The following is a 20,570-nucleotide window of genomic DNA, read 5'->3' as shown; positions in this document are numbered from 1 at the left end:
GGCCATACGCTGATGCTGCTGCTTCTGTCATGGCTATTGTGTTGAATTGCCAAAGCAGGTGGATACGTTTTATAACAAAAATGTAACAGTATTGGTTTGCTGTGTAACAAACGTATTCCACAAACCTGGCTACCACATTTAATTGTCCTTATTTTGCCTGCCAGCTAACTGACAAGATAGTTAATGGCTAATATCTCTATAGAGAAACCAGGAGTCTGTGTGAGGGAGGGAGGTGGGAGCTGGCTCACAATAAGGAAGATGTCAGTGTTCTCAATGTGAAATGAGGATGAAGTTGATGAGCGCTCCACAGAGGGAGGAAGTACGTCTCACTGTCTGGCCCAGGGATGAACGTGATGTCACGCTCCTCTCTATCCCTGCACCCTGATTGCGCTCCCTGCTCCAGGCAGCTGTGTTGCCACGGTAATAAATGGCCCTCTAGCCAAGATTCTCTGACATCAGGTTTAACCGCTGCGCTCTCTCCATTTCTCACAGAGCCTGGGGTCAGTGTGGCCGTCGGCGGAACATTGCTCATGACAGGCATACCTTCGCTGGCCCATTGTAATTCCATCATCTGTGTTGTTGTCACAGCTTTTTGTTTCACATCTTAGTGGTGAGGTTTCTGTGGTTATTCTTCACCATTCCTCTTGCAGTATGATGAAAGGTGTTTTGCCTCAACGTTTTCCTTTTCATGCCACATTACTGCTAATATATATATTTTTTACAAGTGTTCTCTAAGAACATATTTGTGGGTGGTAGTGATAACCAACAAAGACACCAAGTACCAGCCAAATGAGTCATGCTGTTGTATGCAGGTGCTTTGCACGTCCAAACAAACACAGCTAATAGCAGTGTGGTTTTCTGAAACCGTCAAGGTGCTGACTGATTGTTCTTCTTAAGACGTCCGCATGCTTCGGGCCCCACCAGCCGAAACCGTTTTGGAAGAGTTTGTGCATATATTATGATGATGATATTTTGTGACGTTTTTTGATGATGTTGGACTTTGTTGAGGGTTTTTTTTCGCCGTTCAGGGACACACATTTTTTTCTCGAGGCCAGCCGATATTCGGGAGCCGAAGTCTACGCCCCTTCGTCCGTGATTGGTCAACTGTAGGGATTCTTCAATAAAGTCTTTGCTGTCATTCAGTGAGAGAAGACTCATTTTCATGAAATACTGCACCAAACATCTTAGTTAGATGTAAAATGTATCTCCTCAGCAAAAATGTCAAAATGAATGACATATTTCTTGAGTTATCTTAGATTAATTTTGACTATTTTGAGGAAGTGTATACTGGCTACAGCGTCCCAAAATGGACAAACAGTGCTGTTTTTTTCGAGTTTTTACACTCATTCGGTTCGCCTAGCCGACTTCGGCTAGCTGTCAACTGAACTGAATCATGCTGACGCCTTTAGGAAACCTTAGCAACAGACGGGGCTGTATGTAACAAGACTTGAAAAGTAGATCTGCGGTTTGGAGCTCAAAGGAGGAATCAAGGCGACTTTTGGCTTAGTGAAAGGCGGGAAGGATAGAAAGGGTTAATTTAACCACATTTCAATCCCCCCCCCCCCCCTGCTAGCCCACCCCCCACTTCCACAACCCCTTTATCTGCCTGACCAGACCCCCACCAACCATCCCCACCAGCTGTGCCCCCCCCCCCATCTCTCTAGGTCTTCGCGGCTGCTTGAGCAGGACAGGGGGAAACCATGCTGGGCGTTTGATGCAGCTCCGAGGGGGTGTGTGAGATGCGCTGACCCGTTCACATCTCTCCTCATGCACTCATGCTCCAGGGAAGGTAGACTTATCACATTTAATCCAGAGCACGGTGCAAATCAGGAGTGACAGACAGACATACAGCCTTCCAGGGAAAGAGCCCCAGACTATAGACCCTGTCTACTGGCCTCTTGTCCTGTCTCCTATCCTGGCTGGGAGAGAAGTGGATTCAGGGTGCTGGTCCTTATGGAGGCACAACAGGTGTGGAAGAACAGGATCCCATTTGGTTGGTTGTTTATTTCCACTTTCACATTGTTGATTTTCCTTTAACCACTAATTGGCCGTTGTTATTGTCTTTATTTGGGTGACCCCTCACCCCACCATTTGGGCCATTCATTTCTTTTCTTTTTTGGGTAAACACGCGCCCTCCACCAAATCACGCTTTAGAATGGCATCGTATGGCATTCTGTCCTGTTGCACCATCACATCACCGCTAACTGTTTTGAGGGGCACTCTAGCAAACTTGATGTAATCTTGGTAATAGCTAGACTAATCCTCTTAAGGTTGTAACCCACAGAAAGTCTTGTGCTGCCTGATGGAATTTGGCCAAATTGGGAGGTTGTGTGTGTTCGGGTGGATTAGTGAGAGAGAGGAGGCGTGTTGCTGCCCGGAGGTGTGGGCGGTAATCACCTGACGTGTGAAGAGCTTTTGTGAGTAAGTGAGTATGTATGAATGTGTGTGTGTGTGTGTGTGTGTGTGTGTGTGTGTGTGTGTGTGTGTGTGTGTGTGTGTGTGTGTGTGTGTGTGTGTGTGTGTGTGTGTGTGTGTGTGTGTGTGTGTGTGTGTGTGTGTGTGTGTGTGTGTGTCTGGCCGGCCACGTGTGTTTCTTTCACACTTTGCATTCTGCTCTGTAACTGGTCTATGATGAGCTGTCACACAAGCAGGAGGGCAATTACTGTCCTAAACCTCAGAGATTTGTAGAGATTAGGCTTGGGCGGTAAAGAGTTCAATTCCAAAATCAAGATCCCTGCTGCCTAAATTTGTTTTGTGTGTAAATGTTATAGTTTTTTTAAATGTTTTTTTTTGTTTGGAAAGATATAGCGCCCCTTGTGTGCACTGCCGGTAATACCGTATACCCCCGTATGATACAGGAACAGCATGATGGTATGTCAATCTGGATATGGACCAACCAGAGTAGAGATTCATCCATCTGCACTTCCCACAGTGGATGAAGTAGCGACAACACATTACTTTGAATCATGCTCGTGGATGAGTTCTGGCAACCAGACTTCTCTAATGCACATCTATGAGGAACAATCTTACTTCCCTCTCATCCTCTCTCTCTCTCTGTGTGTGTGTGTGTGTGTGTGTGTGTGTGTGTGTGTGTGTGTGTGTGTGTGTGTGTGTGTGTGTGTGTCTGGCCCTGCCAATGTCTTCCTTTTTGAGCGGCGAGTGTATGTGTTCATATGTGTGTGTGTGTGGGGTCCAGGCAGGCTCAGCTGTTCTTTTGTTGTTCGCCCCACGAGGTGTTCAGAGAAAAGGCTGACCAAACAGCAGAGCAACTGAGTAACACCCTCCTTCCCTCCTCCTCTCCATCTCTCTCTCTCTCTCTCTCTCTCTATCTCTCAGGCTGTCACTGTGTAGCGCTGGAGGCTGCTGGGTGGCTGTGTGTGGTGGGGAGTTCCTGAGATCGCAGAGAAGAGAGAGGGGGACTAGCACTTACTCACGAAGAGGCACACACTCGCACACACACACCTTCTCAGTGTAGCGCCGGGTGCAGCCGTGGTGCCAGCTAGCGTCTCAGGGATTTTGCGTGCGGTTGTACAGTACATCAGGATGATGGTGGTGTGGTTGCCGTGGGGATGGGCATGGAGGACTGTACTGCTGGTGACTGGACTGGCTTCACTGAGCCCGGGGACTAATGGTGAGTAGCTTAATACTGGACTATATCTCTCTCTGTACTACGGGACTCTGTCCATCTTTCTCTGTTGATGGACTCTGGGACTGATTTCGAAGAAACTTCAGCATGGTCTATATTTAATTAGATTTTAGTACTGTATCTGATTGTCTGCTGGTGGTTTTCACAAATGATATATCAAAACGCATATTTGTTGTGCTGCCAAGACTTTATATAGTATATCTAATGCTTAGAGCAGGGTTTCTTAAACTATGTGTCTGGACCCAAAGTAGGCTCTGGGCATGTGAAAGGTGGGTTTTGAGCTGAAAACCGCCCCGATAAACCAATATATTCTCTATCTTCTTCTGTTCATCTACCTGGGTCGTTAATAACTTATCCTCTTTTTGTGATGCTTACCTAGCCTAGTGGCTGAGTACTGTAGTTTTAGTCACTTTGAGCAAAGGCTCAAACTGCAGGCAGGTTTACTGCGTGTATTGTTGGGGTGAGGAGCAGAGACTCACTGGGAGGTTGGTGGTGGGTCTATTTTTTGCCCAGCGGTATTTATGATGGGGCAAAGCTATTATGATCTCCACCGGGTCTAGCATGTGAGCAGTCATCTGCCCCGTCCCTCGTCCCCCGTCCTGCCCCCTCCCCCTCCCCCTCCCTCTGCTCATGTTTTGAATTGTTTTAAGATGGACAGCCAGTTGTCATTTACAATGAATGGCGACAGTGTCATGGTGTCCCATAAGCTTTGTGATGGACTGCAGGGGATCCACGGCTGGAGGCTCGGCTGGGGAAGATTCCTCTCTTTATCATCTGCCCTGTTTCAAAGGCTCTCAACTGAGAGAAAGAGATTGATTATGTGGAGTTAATCATGGATGTTTGCACCGAGCAACAAGTGTCAATCATTTTAAGAAAACCTAGTTTACATATGCATAAACTTCCATTATACTATAGCTGGTATCTTTTGTATGGGAAGGTCTTGTTTTATTTAGCCATAACTGCTGTTGTTTTTCCATTTTCCATGGTGTTTGATTTTGAGACAGGTTTGACCTGTGCAGAAGTGCTCAGTTGTCACACACTTGTTAGGAACACAGTTGGGCGACAAGCTGTAAAACTAATCTCCCACTCCCAGAGGAACACATACACACGCACGCACCCCCCTCACCTCTAAAATAGCTGTGACTGTCTTGGTTCATTGAGTTTGTCTTTGGGGTAAATGTATTTGAATTCAATCACTTTTTGACAGAACCCCTTTCGATTTGAACGAAACCTTCCATACATATTTTCCCATTAAAGAAGGGATCAGAAAATAATTTTTGGACCTGAATGCCAAAACATTCAACAGTTGACCGATTTTGCGTACCTCACCATACCATGAGACATCCATGTCTTCATCACTGGAGAAGATAAATGGTTGAAATTGATATAATTTATAAGCGTACAAACAGGTTTGTGAAACTATTTTATTATAGATAAATTACTAAAGTGTCAAATGTAAATCATCATTAAAAAAAATATGAACCTTTAACGTCAATTATTTATTTAAAAGCTCATAAACTCAAATTTGTTGTAGCTTAGAATCTATTTTACATTGTGTAAGGCTTTTGTGTTATGCTCGCCATTGGTTGAAACAACATGCTCTTGAATACAGGGTGGGTAAATGTATTAACATTTTTACAGTGCTGTGAAAAAGTATTTCTGATTTTCTCTATTTTTGCATATTTTTGATAGTGAATGTTATTAGATCTTCAACCAAAACCCAGTATTAGATAGGGAACCTGAGTTTACAAATGACCCCAAAAAATGATACAGTCTCTCCCATTATTCCTGGCGAAAACCAAAGAATGCATTCCACAGTGAGAACCTTATACCAACAGTCCACCATGGTGGTGGTAGTGTGATGGTTTGGGGATGCTTTGCTGCCTCAGGACCTGGACGACTTGCCTTAATAGAAGGAACCATTAATTCTGCTCTGTATCCGAGAATTTTACAGGAGAATGTCAGGCCATCCGTCTGTATGCTGAAGCTTGAAGCGCAGTTGTGTCATGCAGCAAGACAATGATCCAAAATACACAATCAAGTCTACATGAAAATGGCTAAAAAGCAACACATTTGAAGTTTTGGAATGGTCTAGTCAAAGTCCAGACCTAATCCCAATTGAGATGTTGTGGCAGGACTTGAAATGAGCAGTTCATGCTTGAAAACCCACAAAATGTGTTGAGTTAAAGCAGTTCTGCATGGACGAGTGGGCCAAAATGTATCCACGGCAGCGTGAGAGACTGATCAACAACTACAGGAAGCGTTTGGTTGGAGAAATTGCAGCTAAAGGTGGAACAACCAGTTATTGAATGTACGGGGGCAATTACTTTTTCACACAGGGGCGTTGGGTGTTGCATAACTTTGTTTATTAAATAAATGAAATAAGTATGTAATTGTCGTGTTATTTGTTCACTCAGGTTCCCTTTATCTAATATTAGGTTTTGGTTGAAGATCTGATAACATTCATTATAAAACATATGTGTTGTCTTGCCTAGTGCTTAGGGTCGTTGTCCTGTTGGAAGGTGAACCTTTGCCCCAGTCTGAGGTCCTGAGTGCTCTGGAGCAGGTTTTCATCAAGGATCTCTCTGTACTTTGCTCCGTTCATCATTCCCTCGATCCTGACTAGTCTCCCAGTCCCTGCCACTAAAAAACATCCCCACAGCACGATGCTGCTACCAGCATGCTTCACCGTAGGGATGGTGCCAGGTTTCCTCCAGATGTGACGCTTGGTATTCAGGTCAAAGACCTCAATCTTGGTTTCATCAGACCAGAGAATCTTGTTTCTCATGGTCTGAGAGTCCTTTAGGTGCCTTTTGGCAAACTCCAAGTGGTCTGTCATGTGCCTTTTACTGATGAGTGGCTTCTGTCTGGCCACTCTACCATAAAGGCCTGATTGGTGGAGTGTTGCAGAGATGGTTGTCCTTCTGGAGGGTTCTCCCATCTCCACAGAGGAACTCTGGAGCTCTGTCAGAGTGACCATCGAGCTCTTGGTCACCTCCCTGATCAAGGCCCTCTTCCCCTGATTGCTCAGTTTGGCTGGGCGGCCAGCTCTAGGAAGAGTATTGGTGGTTCCAAACTTCTTCCATTTAAGAATGATGGAGACCACTGTGTTCTTGGACCTTCAATGCTGCAAAAAAAATGTGGTACCCTTCCACAGATTTGTGCCTCAATACAATTGTCTCGGAACTCTACGGACAATTCCTTCTACCTCATTGCTTGGTCTTTGCTCTGACATGCATTGTCAACTGTGGGACCTTTGACAGGTGTGTGCCTTTCCAAATCATGTCCAATCAATTGAATTAACCATAGGCAGACTCCAGTCAAGTTGTAGCAACATCTCAAGGGTGATCAATGGAAACAGGATGCATCTGAACTCAATTTCGAGTCTCATAGCAAAGGGTCTGAATACTTATGTAAATATTTTTTATTTATTTTTTAAACATTTCTAAAACATTTCCAAAAACCTCTTCACTTTGTCATTATGGGGTATTGTGTGTAGATTGATGAGGAACATTTTTATTTATTCAATTATAGAATAAGGCTGTAGGGTAACAAAATATGGAAAATGTCAAGGGGTCTGAATACTTTCCGAATGTACTGTATTTTTTATATGTCTTTTTACCTAACGCAGTGCTTGATTTGGGCATGAACTCACTGGAACTGAGTACCGGCACCTCAAATGTTCTTCTGCTTGAGTCCCTGCACCTTCTATAGAATATTAGCTAAAAAGTATTGAGGAGTTCCTGCATTTAAATATAAATGGCACCAAAAATGAGTACCGGCACCTATTTCAGTCCAAGTCAAGCACTGGCCTAAACATGCATACACAATCAGATAGAATTTATAGCAAGCAGTAGGGATGAGGTGAGAAAACGACAGGGATATATTTTGACAATAAAAATAATCCTTTTTTTTTCAGATGCCTTTTAGGACACTCAAGGACATCTTACATTGATTTCATGTACAGAACTAGATTTTATTTAATTTAGGCCTATGAAATGAATTTTAATTATGCTTGATTGTTTACCAGGAAAAAAGTATAACATTTATTTTTTTTAAAACCCCAACAACAATCAGTTTATCAATTTCATAATAATGTGCGGATTCTGGCATGTGTCACTTCGCACTGATACCATCTGCAGTAAACAGTAGCTATCCTACACTGTGTAGGCCACTCACCATTAGCTAGCTAGCTAAGACTCACTAGTCAACTTAACTAGGAAAAACAAGGAAAATGGCCAAACAAAGCTCACTGTTCAATTTTTTCAAGCGACCGTGTATAGGAGAGGATTTTGAACCATTTGCTAAGTAATTTGATATCAGTGATTTTGCCATGAAGGGCCTCCAGTCTCCTTCTATACCAATCACTGATTGCAATGATTTAATCATGGTCCTTAAAGACAGTTTCAGTACATTCAGAGACAATGACCAGAACTACAGCACTGTTTTTATTCAGCACTTTTAGAAATCAAATGAAACCCACTTCTTCACTTCAACACGCCCTCCCTCTGCTGAGACATGACCATCAGTCCAGTAAAATAAAAAAAACAAAGGCCTCCCAAGTGGTGCAGCGGTCTGAGGCACTGCATCGCAGCGCTTGAGGCATCACTACTGACCCAGGTTCACAACACCCGCTTAACCTGGAAGCCAGCTGCACCAATGTGTCGGAGAAAACACTGTTCAACTGATGACCGAAGTCAGCCTGCAGGCACCCAGCCCGCCACAAGGAGTCACTAGAGCCCAATGAGCCAAGTAAAGCACCCCCAGCCAAACCCGGACAACGCTGGGGCAATTGTGCAACGCCCTATGGGACTCCCGGTCACGGCCCGTTGTGACACAGCCTAGTATCGAACCAAGGTCTGTAGGGACACCTAAAGCGGTGTCTTACACCGCTGCGCCACTCGGGTTCCCGATTATAGTCATTTTTAATGAGCATGTGAACATTCCAACTTGCCTCAACTTACTTTCATCAGCCTGTGAACATTCTATTGCATAGACTCCCATACAACAAGATATATAAAGGTAAGAAAAACATAGAAAGATACTTTTTCGGAGAGGTTATCATATCAAGTTGTATCATATCAGGTTATCACATCAATTCAATGCCATCAAACCTTTGCCACCCCAAAATGGACAACATGGACTATAAGCTCTCCTTATAGTCCATGGGCCAACAGAAAATGTTGTCCATTTTGGGGTGGCAAAGGTTTAACCACAGTCTGTTAAATCACTGCCTCTTTCTCTGTTCACTTGAACTAGGTTTGAATTTTTTAAATTTAACTAGGCAAGTCAGTTAAGAACAAATTCTTATTTTCAATGACGGCCTAGGAACAGTGGGTTAACTGCCTTGTTCAGGGGCAGAACGACAGATTTTTACCTTGTCAGCTCGGGGATTGCAACCTTTCGGTTACTAGTCCAATGCTCTAACCACTAGGCTACGCTTCCCCTCGTATAAAAGATAACTAAATCAAGCATCATTTTGGTGTGTTCATTCCAGATGCTATTTGGCTGCTAACGAACTGCGCATTAAAAACATGTGGTGATTATAGGTAACCAGCCAACCCATTCCATTTGAGGGCGCTAACCCTATTATCTTATAGTTCTAAATGAATGTGAGTCCGGGAGGACAAAATACACTCTATGTATTGTGCCTACAGAACATCATTTAAACAACCAGAAAAGAATCAGATGCATTGATGGCCTTGAATGGCGAATACTGTAAGCCACTAAACACCTTGGAATGGTCCAGGATCGTCTGGCATGGACAGAATGGTCCTGCTATGCTTCTGATTTTGATATGCACTGTGGACCGATAAAGTGCAGAGATTTGGGGGCTGCGGTGTTTGTAAAGGATCAAGGCCAGACACAAAAGGCTGTAGTGCCCATTTGAAGGCAGCTTTCACGGTTTGTCTCCAAATACTTTGGCTGATGATCAGTATGGTAGACTTATGTCAACGGAGACATCTACACAGTATATCACTTGACTTCACAGCATAATGGACTATTTTAAACTGAAGTCTGTCTGTCTAGCTGATTTAACATAGTGAAAACCTTACAGCAGTCACACTGTGGGCATCAGTTCTCCCATGAAGCACAGAGAAAGCTCACATAGACAGAGAGACAAGCCGGCCGTGCTGGGAGGACAGGAGACCAGCCTGCTTCTCGTTTCCCACTCATGTTTTAAGCTCAGCCTGCCGACCCAAACTGCTGTTTTAGTGGGTAGAGTGAACGAAGACATGGTTCTGGTTGGTCAGCGAGACAGAGTTGTGTGCTAGGTTTATGACTGGCCCTCTCTCTCCCAATCCTCTCTTTCTCCCAGTCCACTCTTTCTCTCTCGCGCCATCTCTCACAGTCTGTTCTCTCTCTTCTAGCCCTCTCCCCCTCAGCCCTCTCCCCGGTGCTGCTGGGACAGATCAGGCATGGTTCTCTAAATGAGGATAACACACATGGGAGGTAACTTGTGAATCTTCACAGTGTGGTTAATTCGCCACCTGTTGTTTAGACTGATGCAAAGTTCCCAAAGAATAGATTGACATGCAGTAACAATGCATACATCTTTTCTGAATAGGCCATACACCATATAGTGTGAGGTTACAACTTACACAATTGACTCTTTTCTACTACTCGTTGCATTTAGGCCTATTTCGTTCCATAGTATGTGTGACATGGCTGCTGAAAGTCCTTGAGTCTTCTGGCGCCATGCAGGATAGGAGTGAAAGCCAGTTAGTGAAAGACACGGCCACACTTCGATGTCACTTAAACATGATATCCATTTCAGATAAACATAACATACTGTAGCATGTAACATTCAAGGTGGTGTGGAGATGCCGCAAGGCCACAAGCAGGGCAAAACGACTGGCTTTATCATGATCTAGACTCAACAATGTAAACGAGGTCAGCTCACCCTCTCCTTGTCCCGGATCTCACCTTCCGTACTGTACTATCTGGGAGGAAAACACCATGGCAACACGTCGCTCTATAACATTGAGCTTTTCTCCTTTCTTTTCTACAGTACAGACACAGATGATAAGTGACTATATGTTGAAAACCTCTTTTGATTGCAGTCTCTTGTGAAATACCATTTCCTACAGAGATGCTATTTCAGTGTAATTGCTTCGGTGTTATAGGATGGCATTTTCTTTGGGATTATTCAGTTTAGGTAAAGTCTTGTGGCATCAGTGATTGAACGAAGGCCTACTGTAAGTGTAGCAGGGGATAGAGCAGGATACAGAAGCCCAGCAGCAGTAGCAGGTCCCAGGCTGCTTCCTGACAGGATGTGGATCATGTTCCCCAAACAGAACCTGATCCCAGGACAGATGTTCTGCTCCAGCAGTGGGACTGCATGAGACTGGTAACCACAGAGGGCAGTGGGCCGGGGGGGACTTTTAGGGGGGTGTGAAGTTTGGAGCGAGGGAAAGGGAGGCTTAAGGCTGCACCTGTGGTTTTGGAGGAAGTATTGAGGGAGGGGGATGTTTGGGTGAAGGTAGGGTTCTTGTCTTGATCACAGTCTAATGTATGTAACAGACACCCTTGAGAGCAGTGGGCTCAGGATAGAGAGAAGATGAGGGTTGACAGTGTGGGAACCGGGATAGAATGAGTGAGATGGGGAATATGTTATGATCTCTTCAGAGATATATCTCTTCGGAGATTTATACAGACCGAATCAAAGTTTAGTGAGATGTGTGTTAAGCTGGTGGCTGTGACCTCGCGCACACACACACACATCCCACACAGCCCACAAGCTGATAGACACAGAGCAGGTGGGGCTGATGCTGGCCTGCTATGAAACCCTGGGGCTTTGTCTTGGTTACCTTGTGAGTGTGTGTGCCTGTGTTTGTTCGCGCCTGTGTACGTGCTTTCACATGTCTTTTTTAGTTTGTTATTTTGGAAGCGTGTGTGTTTGTCTGGCAGTCCGTGTGTGTGTGTGCGTCACTGTATGCCTGTGCGTGTGTGAGAGATGGTTTGGCAGAGGGGGCTGTAGAGGAGTTAGTGGGTCCACGGTGCGCTCTGTGTCTAAACATGGTGTTGGAAGACAGACAGACGGCAGAGGCTGCAGCCTAGGCTGAGGTTTGGCTTGTCACTGAACAGGAGACGGACAGGGAGAGGTGTCTGTATCCTCTCAGCTCCTCTGCGCGTGTTCAGTTGAAATCAGGCAAACCTACACACTTCTGTCACACCTTTCGTTCCTTCCATATCTGTCAGAGAAACGTCACCTTTCACTAACGTCTAATGTCAACGCATCAATATGGAATATTGTATCCTAATTCGCATTCAACGGTGGTTTGCAGTTCTTTTTTCATCCAGAGATGATAGACTGATCTGGTTTGGGCAGTGGTCCAACGATATCTGGCACCACTGGATCCCAATCGATTCGATCCAGACCCAGGTATTCAGGATTAGTCTGATATAGCCTGCTTCTGTAGGGACTGTTACTGTTAACATGGTTACCGGCACAGTGACACATCGCCGGGGAACCGAGACACAGGCTGGCACTTTGTTGACCAGCCGTCCACCGTGCTTTACAGTCCTCTTATCAGATAGAGCCTTACTGGAACTCACTAGTCATCAGATGAATCAAACAGCTCAAGTAAATGAGTTGGTGTGTGATCATGCGTGAGTGTGTATATGCTTGTGTGTGCATGCGATTCTGTCCACGACAGGGAGAGAGAGCAGAGATGTGTGTGTCCCGACCTCTGGCTACAGGTGTCCTGTGTGATAAGCGGCCTGTTTTCCAGTTTTGTTTTGAATGGGAAATGGAAAACATCCCTGAGATGAATTCACACGTACATGCAAAGTGCCCTGCGGGTGACAGACTATTCAGTCTGCATACTGAGAGGTGAAGCTTTGATCTGCCATCATGGGAACAACTGTCACGATGCATGCTGATGGAGCTAGCCAGCAAGACCTGCACAGAGTCCTAGTATCACACCAACATAGTCCTTATCACACCACCAGTGCGTTAATACATGTATGGCCACAACTTTACAGTTTTGAAAGAAATTGCAATCAGTTAGACAATTACAAATGTCTGTTCCCTGTCCATTCCCTGTTTGAAAGGGTAATTTGTTGTGGAGATAGCATGGCTCTGGGGTTCTCCTCTCTCTAGACATGTGGAAGGTTTTCCCTCTCTCTGTGCTAAATCATCCTTTAAGCCCTGACAGGTCGGGCTTGGTGTGATTCGTAGGCCTGGGCCGGAGAAGAGGGGATGAGAGTAAGAGGTTTCTCAGGGGGGCACAATGTGTGTCTAGGGCCACAAGTCGGAGGGGCTCCCTTGATGTGCGCCCCATAAATCTGCTGGGGCATTATTTCCACAGGAGGACAGGAGGCGGGCGCCCCCAGCATAACATCTCTATGGTCAGGCCCTGGTCACACACAGAACAGATTGGTGAGGGTCCACGATGTGGATCAGTTGCTCTCCTCCTCTCCAGTCTGGATGGGTATCAGGCATCAGGCAGGGGGAAACAGAGCCTCTCATGATGGGGAAGGAGTAGGTGGGGGTCGAGCAGACTAGTCACGGTGAAGGATGGATGATTGATACGAGGGCCGGGTTCGATTTGCCTGTCATACCATCGGGCCCCTGTGTGTGTGTGTGTAGTGTGACAGGATTCTTTGAAGCCAATGCGGGTTAAGAGGGCTTAAGAGGGGTTAAGAGGGGGTGAGGGGGGTTGAAGGGTGAGGGACAGGGGATGATGTATGACAGCGTGGCAGCTCAGCGGTGCGTTGGTGATCCCCACAAGGTCAGAGGGCATTCAGGAGACGTACGGGAAGATGGCTCCTTTGAGGAGGTGATTTACTCTGGACACCTGGAGGAATTTATGCCTCTCTTTCTTTCTTTCCTTCTCTGTATCTGTCCCCTCTCTTTCTCTCTCTCTCTCTCTCTCCTCTCTCTGTCTTGTTCACTTTCACTCTCTTTCTCTCTCTCTGTAACATCTCCCTCATGTTGAGTTAACGTTCATGGAAGGACTAATTGAGCCTTATTAACTTATAACGTATACAAGTTAGACAGAGTTGTTGGCTTGAGTTAGAAGGGCGACGCACAATTGGCCCATCGTCGTCCGGTTTAGGGGAGGGTTTGGCCGACCGGGATGTCCTTGTCCCATCGCGCTCTAGCGACTCCTGTGGTGGGCCGGGCACATGCACGCTGACACGGTCGCCAGGTGTACGGTGTTTCCTCCGACACATTGGTGCGGCTGGTGGGGTTGTGTTTTGGAGGACACATGGCTCTCGACCTTCGCCTCTCCCGAGTCCATATGGGAGTTGCAGCGATGGGATGAGATTGTAACTACCAATTGGATATGATGAAATTGGGGAGAAAAAGGGGGTAAAAAATAAAAATAAAAAATGTACCAAAAAATGTCATCAAAAACTGTACATTTGCTAGTAAAACTTTGTGTGTGTTCATGTGTGAGTGTTTGTGTCAGCAAGTGTGTGTGTTTGTCAGTGTGTATGTGTGTAATACAGTATGAAGTGTGGGTCTGTGTGTATCTCGTTAGAGGAACAGCCTTTGGAATGTTTAGGGGATGGGGATCAGGTTTCAGGGTGACCTTGGCAACGCCCGGCGGCTGACACAACAAAAGTTTGTTTGTGTGTGTGTGTGTGTGTGTGTGTGTGTGTGTGTGTGTGTGTGTGTGTGTGTGTCAGAAAGAGAGAAATACTCTTAAGGTGTTTGTATTCAATCCTTATTACTGTGTCTGTTTCGTGAGAGTTTGGGGTTTTGGTTAGGCCAATCTGCCTTGGTAAGAAATTTCCAGGAAAGTCTGCAGAGAACACCTATAATGAAAACAGTACTGGTATGTACAATGCCTTCAGAAAGTATTGATATCCCTTGACTTTTTCCACATTTTGTTGTGTTACAACATTCATTTTAAATGACTAAAATGTTGGCACTGGCCTTCACGCAATACCCAATAATGTCAGTGGAATTATGTTTTATAAATAAATTCAAAATGAAAAGTTGAAATGTATTGAATGAATACGTTTTCAACCCCTTTGTTATGGCAAGCCTAAATTAGTTCAGGAGTAAAAATTTGCTTAACAAGTCACATCATAAATTGCACTCTGTGTGGAATATCAAATCAAATCAAATGTTATTTGTCACATGCGCTGAATACAAGTGTAGACCTTACCGTGAAATCCTTACTTACAAGCCCTTAACCAACAGTGCAGCTCAAGAAAGAGTTAACAAAATATTCACCAAATAAACTAAAGTAAAAAATTATAAAAAGTAAAACAATAAAATAACAATAATGAGGCTATATACAGGGGGTACCGGTACCGAGTTTATGTGTGGGGGTACAGGTTAGTCGAGGTAATTTGTACATGTAGGTAGGGGTGAAGTGACTATGCCTAGATAATAAACAGCGAGTAGCAGCAATGAACAAAACCAATGGAGGGGGGTGGGGTCAATGTAAATAGTCCGGTGGCCATTTTATTAATTGTTCAGTAGTCTTATGGCTTGGGGGTAGAAGCTGTTAAGGAGCCTTTTGGTCCGAGACTTGGCGCTCCGGTACCGCTTGCTGTGCGGTAGCAGAGAAAACAGTCTATGAATTGGGTGACTGGAGATTCTGACAATTTTTATAGGTCCTGGATGTCAGGAAGCTTGGCCCCAGTGATGTACTGGGCCGTACACACTACTAGTGCTGGGCGATATGGCAAATCAATTATCACGATATCTATATTTTTTCATTCGATAACGATAATTATCATGATATTAATCAAATAAGGTTTAAAAGATGCATATCTGCTTCAGACTCAAGAATGCTTAATGCCTGAACAAACGTTAGAGTGTTGGACTAGTAACTGAAAGGTTGCAAGATCGAATCCCCGAGCTGACAAGGTAAAAATCTGCCGTTCTACCCGTGAACAAGGCAGTTGACCCACTGTTCCCCAATAGGCCGTTATTGTAAAGGTTACTTTTTTTTAATTATGTGAGCTACACATAAAATTATACTTTAAGGAAAATTTTTCATTTTTTTGAGGCCAGGGAGCACTTATCTGGGGTCAATTAAATTGATAAGCGTCTTGAAACCTTCCTTTTCGACTGTGCTAATTGGTATAAAGTCCTTAGCAATGCATAATAGCATTTGTGATGTCTTTTGTCTTTTCGATGTTTGCTTGTAGGGCATAGACGCTGTCAGTGGTGACTGCTTCGGGCAAACATCCCTAGATTGGCTGGTGCTTAAGGAGCGTTTATCAATACCGTGGTGCAAACTAAAACTTCCTGCATGTTCCAAAGAGTGATTTTGCTTCAGATGTTGAAAAAGGTTTGTCGTATTACCAGACTTCGTAGCCACCTGTCTACGGCACAATTTACACCGAACATTGCTCTGCTCTTTGTCGGACTTCAAAAAGCCAAACCACTTCCAAATTACTGAAACAGTTTAACCCTTTTTATCAATAATTTCTTCGTTGGAAGCTGCTCCTTCTCCATGGCTATCACTGCCACTGTTTTCACCTACATCACTAATTTTTCGTGGTTAATAGTGGCTACTCCATCACTCGAGGTGCTAAGTGGTTTTTAGTGGGCATATACCTCTCCGCGTGCATATTGTCACTTCTCCGCACGTTCCTGCTGCGTCAGAGGTGAAATGGACTGCTGTAACTAATTATTCTATATCGACATTATCGAAAATTAATCTAAATGTTTTTATGTTGTTATTGAGGGAAGCAATTACCTCGATAATTATTGATATTGATTTATCGCCCAGCCCTACGCACTACCCTCTGTAGCACCTTACGGTCAGATGCCAAGCAGTTGCCATACCAGGCGGTGATGCAACCAGTCAGGATGCTCTCGATGGTGCAGCTGTAGAACCTTTGGAGGATCTGGGGACCCATGCCAAATCTTTTCAGTCTCCTAAGGGGGGGGAAAGGGGTTGTCGTGCCCTCTACACGACTGTCTTGGTGTGTTTGGACCATGATAGTTCATTGGTGATGTGGACACCAAGGAACTTGAAACTCTAGACCTGCCCCACTACAGCCCGTCGATGTTAATGTGGGCCTGTTTGGCCCGCTTTTTCCTGTAGTCCATGATCAGCTACTTTGTCTTGCTTACATTGAGGGAGAGGTTGTTGTCCTGGCACCACACTGCCAGTTCTCTGACCTCCTCCCTATAGGCTGTGTCATCATTGTCGGTGATCACTGTTGTGTCGTCAGCAAACTTAATGATGGTGTTGGAGTCGTATTTGGCCATGCAGTTGTGGGTGAACAGGGAGTACATGAAGGGACTACAGTATGTACACACCACTGAGGGACCCCAGTGTTGAGGATCAGCATGGCAGACATGTTGTTGCCTACTTTTACCACCTGGGGGTGGCCTGTAAGGAAGTCCAGGATCCAGTTGCAGAGGGAGGTGTTTAGTCCCAGGGTCCTTAGCTTAATGATGAGCTTTGAAGGCACTATGATGTTGAACGCTGAGCTGTAGTCAATGAACAGCATTCTCACATAGGTGTTCCTTTTATTCAGGTGGGAAAGGGTAGTGTGGACTCTAATAGAGATTGCTTCATCTGTGAATCTGTTGGGGTGGTATGCAAATTGGAGTGGGTCTAGGGTATCCGCGAGGATGCTGTTGATGTGAGCCATGACCAGCCTTTAAAAGCACTTCATGGCTACAGACGTGAGTGCTACAGGGCGGTAATCATTTAGGCAGGTTACCTTCGCTTCCTTGGGCACAAGGACTATGGTGGTCTGCTTGAAACATGTAGGTGTTACAGACTCGATCAGGGAGAAGTTGAAAATGTTAGTGACGACACCAGTTGGTCCGCGCATGCTTTGAGTACACGTCCTGGTAATCCGCCTGGCCCCGCGGCTTTGTGAATGTTGACCTGTTTAAAGGTCTTGCTCACATCGGCTATGGAGAGCGTTATCACACAGTCATCCAGAACTGCTGGTGCTCTCGTGCATGCTTCAGTGTTGCTTGGCTCAAAGCGAGCATAAAAGGCATTTAGCTTGTCTGGTAGGCTCACATCACTGAGCAGCTCGCGTCTGGGTTTCCCTTTGTTGTCCGTAATAGTTTTCAAGCCCTGCCACATCCGACGAGCGTCAGAGCCGATGTAGTTCAATCTTAATCCTGTATTGGCGCTTTGCTTGTTTGATGATTCGTCTGAGGGCATAGCGGGATTTCTTATAAGCATCTGGATTAGTGTCCCACTCCTTGAAAGCTTCAGCTCTAGCCTTTAGCTCGATGAGATTGTTGCCTATAATCCATGGCTTCTGGTTGGGATATGTATGTACGGTCACTGTGTAGAATTATGGTGAAATTTGCCAAATGGAGGGCGGGGGAGAGCTTTGTATGCATCTCTTTGTGTGGAGTAAAGGTGGTCTAGATTTTTTTCCTCGGGTTGCACATGTGACATGCTGGTAGAAATGAGGTAAAATGGACTTAAGTTTTCCTGCATTAAGGTCCCCGGCCACTAGGAGTGCCGCTTCTGGATGAGCATTTTCTTGTTAGCTTATGGCCTTACATAAAAATAAAAATACATGTATTTAACCTTTATTTAACTAGGCAAGTCAGTTAAGAACAAATTCTTATTTACAATGACGGCCTACCCCAGCCAAACCCGGATGACACTGGGCCAATTGTGCGCCGCCCAATGGGACTCCCAATCACGGCCGGATGTGATGCAGCCTGGATAGATATAGAGTTGGTTGAGTGCGGTCTTAGTGCCAGCATTGGTTTGTGGTGGTAAATAGACAGCTACGAATAATATAGATGACAACTCTTGGTAGATAGCGTGATCCACAGCTTATAATAAGATACTCTACCTCAGGCGAGCAATACCTCAAGAGTTCTTTAATATTAGCTGTTATTGACACCAGCTGTTATTGACAAATAGACACACACCCCTACCCCTCGTCTTACCAGATGTAACTTCTCTGTCCTGCCGGTGCGTGGAACATCCCTGCCAGCTATATATTATCTGCGTTGTCATTTAACCACGACTCGATGAAACATAACATATTACAGTTTTTAATGTCCAGTTGGTAGGATAATCTTGATCATAGGTCATAGATTTTATTTTCCAATGATTGCACGTTGGCCAATAGAGCTGATGGCAGTTGGAGTTTATTCACTCCCCTATGAATTCTCAGAAGGCAGACCGACCGCCGCCCCCTTTTTCTTCATCTTTTCTTCACACAAGTGACGGGGATTTGGGCCTGTTCCCGAGAAAGCACTATATCCTTCTCGTCGGACTCGTTAAAGGAAAAAACTTCTTCCAGTTTGAGGTGAGTAATCGCTGTTCGGATGTCCAGAAGTTATTTTCGGTTATAAGAGACGGTAGCAGCAAACATGATGTACAAAATAAGTAAAAAAGAAGTTACAAACAACGCAAAAAAACGAACAAAATAGCACAGTTGGTTAGGAGCACGTAAAACGTCAGCCAATCTTTCTAGGGCCATTCTCATAGTGTTTATAATAATAATAGTAATATAATAATAATAATAGTGTTTAACATCATTTTTTAATGACTACCTCATATCTGTACCCCACACATACAATTATCTGTTAGGTTCCTAAGTCGAGCAGTGAATTGCAAACACAGATTCAACCACAAAGACCAGGGAGGTTTTCCAATGCCTTGTAAAGAAGGGCACCTATTGGTAGAGAGGTAAAACAAAAAGCAGACATTAAATATCCCTTTGAGCATGAGGAAGTTATTAATTTAACTTTGGATGGTATATCACTACACCCAGTCACTACAAAGATACAGGTGCCCTTCCTAGGGCTGTGGCGGTCATGACATTTTGTCAGCGGTGATTGTCAAGCAAATAACTACCGGTCTCGCAGTAATTGGACCGTTAATTAAGATAAACACATTTAGCATCTCCTGGCTTCCACACATAGCCTACAAGCCACTGATACAGACCTTTGAAACATCTACATTTTAAAACGTTTAATAAGTCCATGTAATATAGTCTACACCATCACAATAAATCCATGATTTATTTTAGACAGGTCTAAAGAAACATGATATGAAGAAATGTATTATATTTCAGAAGAACAGAATAGCATACTCTGAGTTGTCCTTATGTTAGGCCCTGATCTGGCTATGCGATATGGCTGTGGGCTACACTAGTTAATTTAGCAGACAAGATTTGCTTAGAATTCTGTGGGATTATTTTATATTATTTTATAGTATGAAGAATACAATTGAACATAGCTGAATAAAATAGAACGTTTTGAGGGAGTGCGCACATGAGGCTATTCTGTGTTGAGCGGTTAATAAAGAAACAGGTACTCCTATATGCTTAACTTAGAGTTATTAATGTAACTTTTGTTGTGATACAAATATTGGGCTATATGTTAAGATGTTAACCTCTCTGGGCTAGGTGGGACGTTTGCGTCCCACCCTAGTCAACAGCCAGTGGAATCGCGTGGCACGAAATACAAATACCTCAAAAATGCTATAACTTCTATTTCTCAAACATATGACTATTTTACACCATTTTAAAGACAAGACTCTCGTTAACCTAACCACATTGTCCGATTTCAAAAAGGCTTTACAGCGAAAGCAAAACATTAGATTATGTCAGGAGAGTAACCTGCCAAAAATAATCACACAGCCTTTTTCAAAGCAAGCATATATGTCATAAAAACCAAAACCACAGCTAAATGCAGCACTAACCTTTGATGATCTTCATCAGATGACACTACTAGGACATTATGTTATACAATACATGCATGATTTGTTCAATCAAGTTCATATTTATATCAAAAAACTGCTTTTTACATTAGCATGTGATGTTCAGAACTAGCATACCCACCGAAAACCTCCGGTGAATTTACTAAATTACTCATGATAAATGTTGACAAAATACATAACAATTATTTTAAGAATTATAGATACAGAACTCCTTTATGCAAACGCTATGTTAGATTTTAAAATAGCTTTTCGGCGAAAGCACATTTTGCAATATTCTGAGT

The 20,570-nt window shown here is 44.2% G+C and overlaps 1 protein-coding gene across 1 annotated transcript in view; it reads left to right on the top strand.

The window, feature by feature from the left end:
- Positions 1-20,570, top strand: part of LOC106564072 (bone morphogenetic protein receptor type-1B-like) — a 110,134-nt gene that overhangs the window by 75,431 nt on the left and 14,133 nt on the right. Inside the window, exon 4 of the mRNA XM_014130059.2 lies at positions 3,337-3,631. Within this exon, the coding sequence (XP_013985534.1) occupies positions 3,544-3,631 (88 nt within the window). The 5' untranslated portion in view covers positions 3,337-3,543. The remainder of the gene's footprint in view (positions 1-3,336; positions 3,632-20,570) is intronic.

The sequence above is a fragment of the Salmo salar genome, chromosome ssa01 (assembly GCF_905237065.1).
Source record: "Salmo salar chromosome ssa01, Ssal_v3.1, whole genome shotgun sequence".
Classification (NCBI taxonomy): Eukaryota; Metazoa; Chordata; class Actinopteri; order Salmoniformes; family Salmonidae; genus Salmo; species Salmo salar.
Note: the sequence above shows the minus strand (reverse complement) of the source record. Positions and strands in the feature narration are given on the sequence as shown.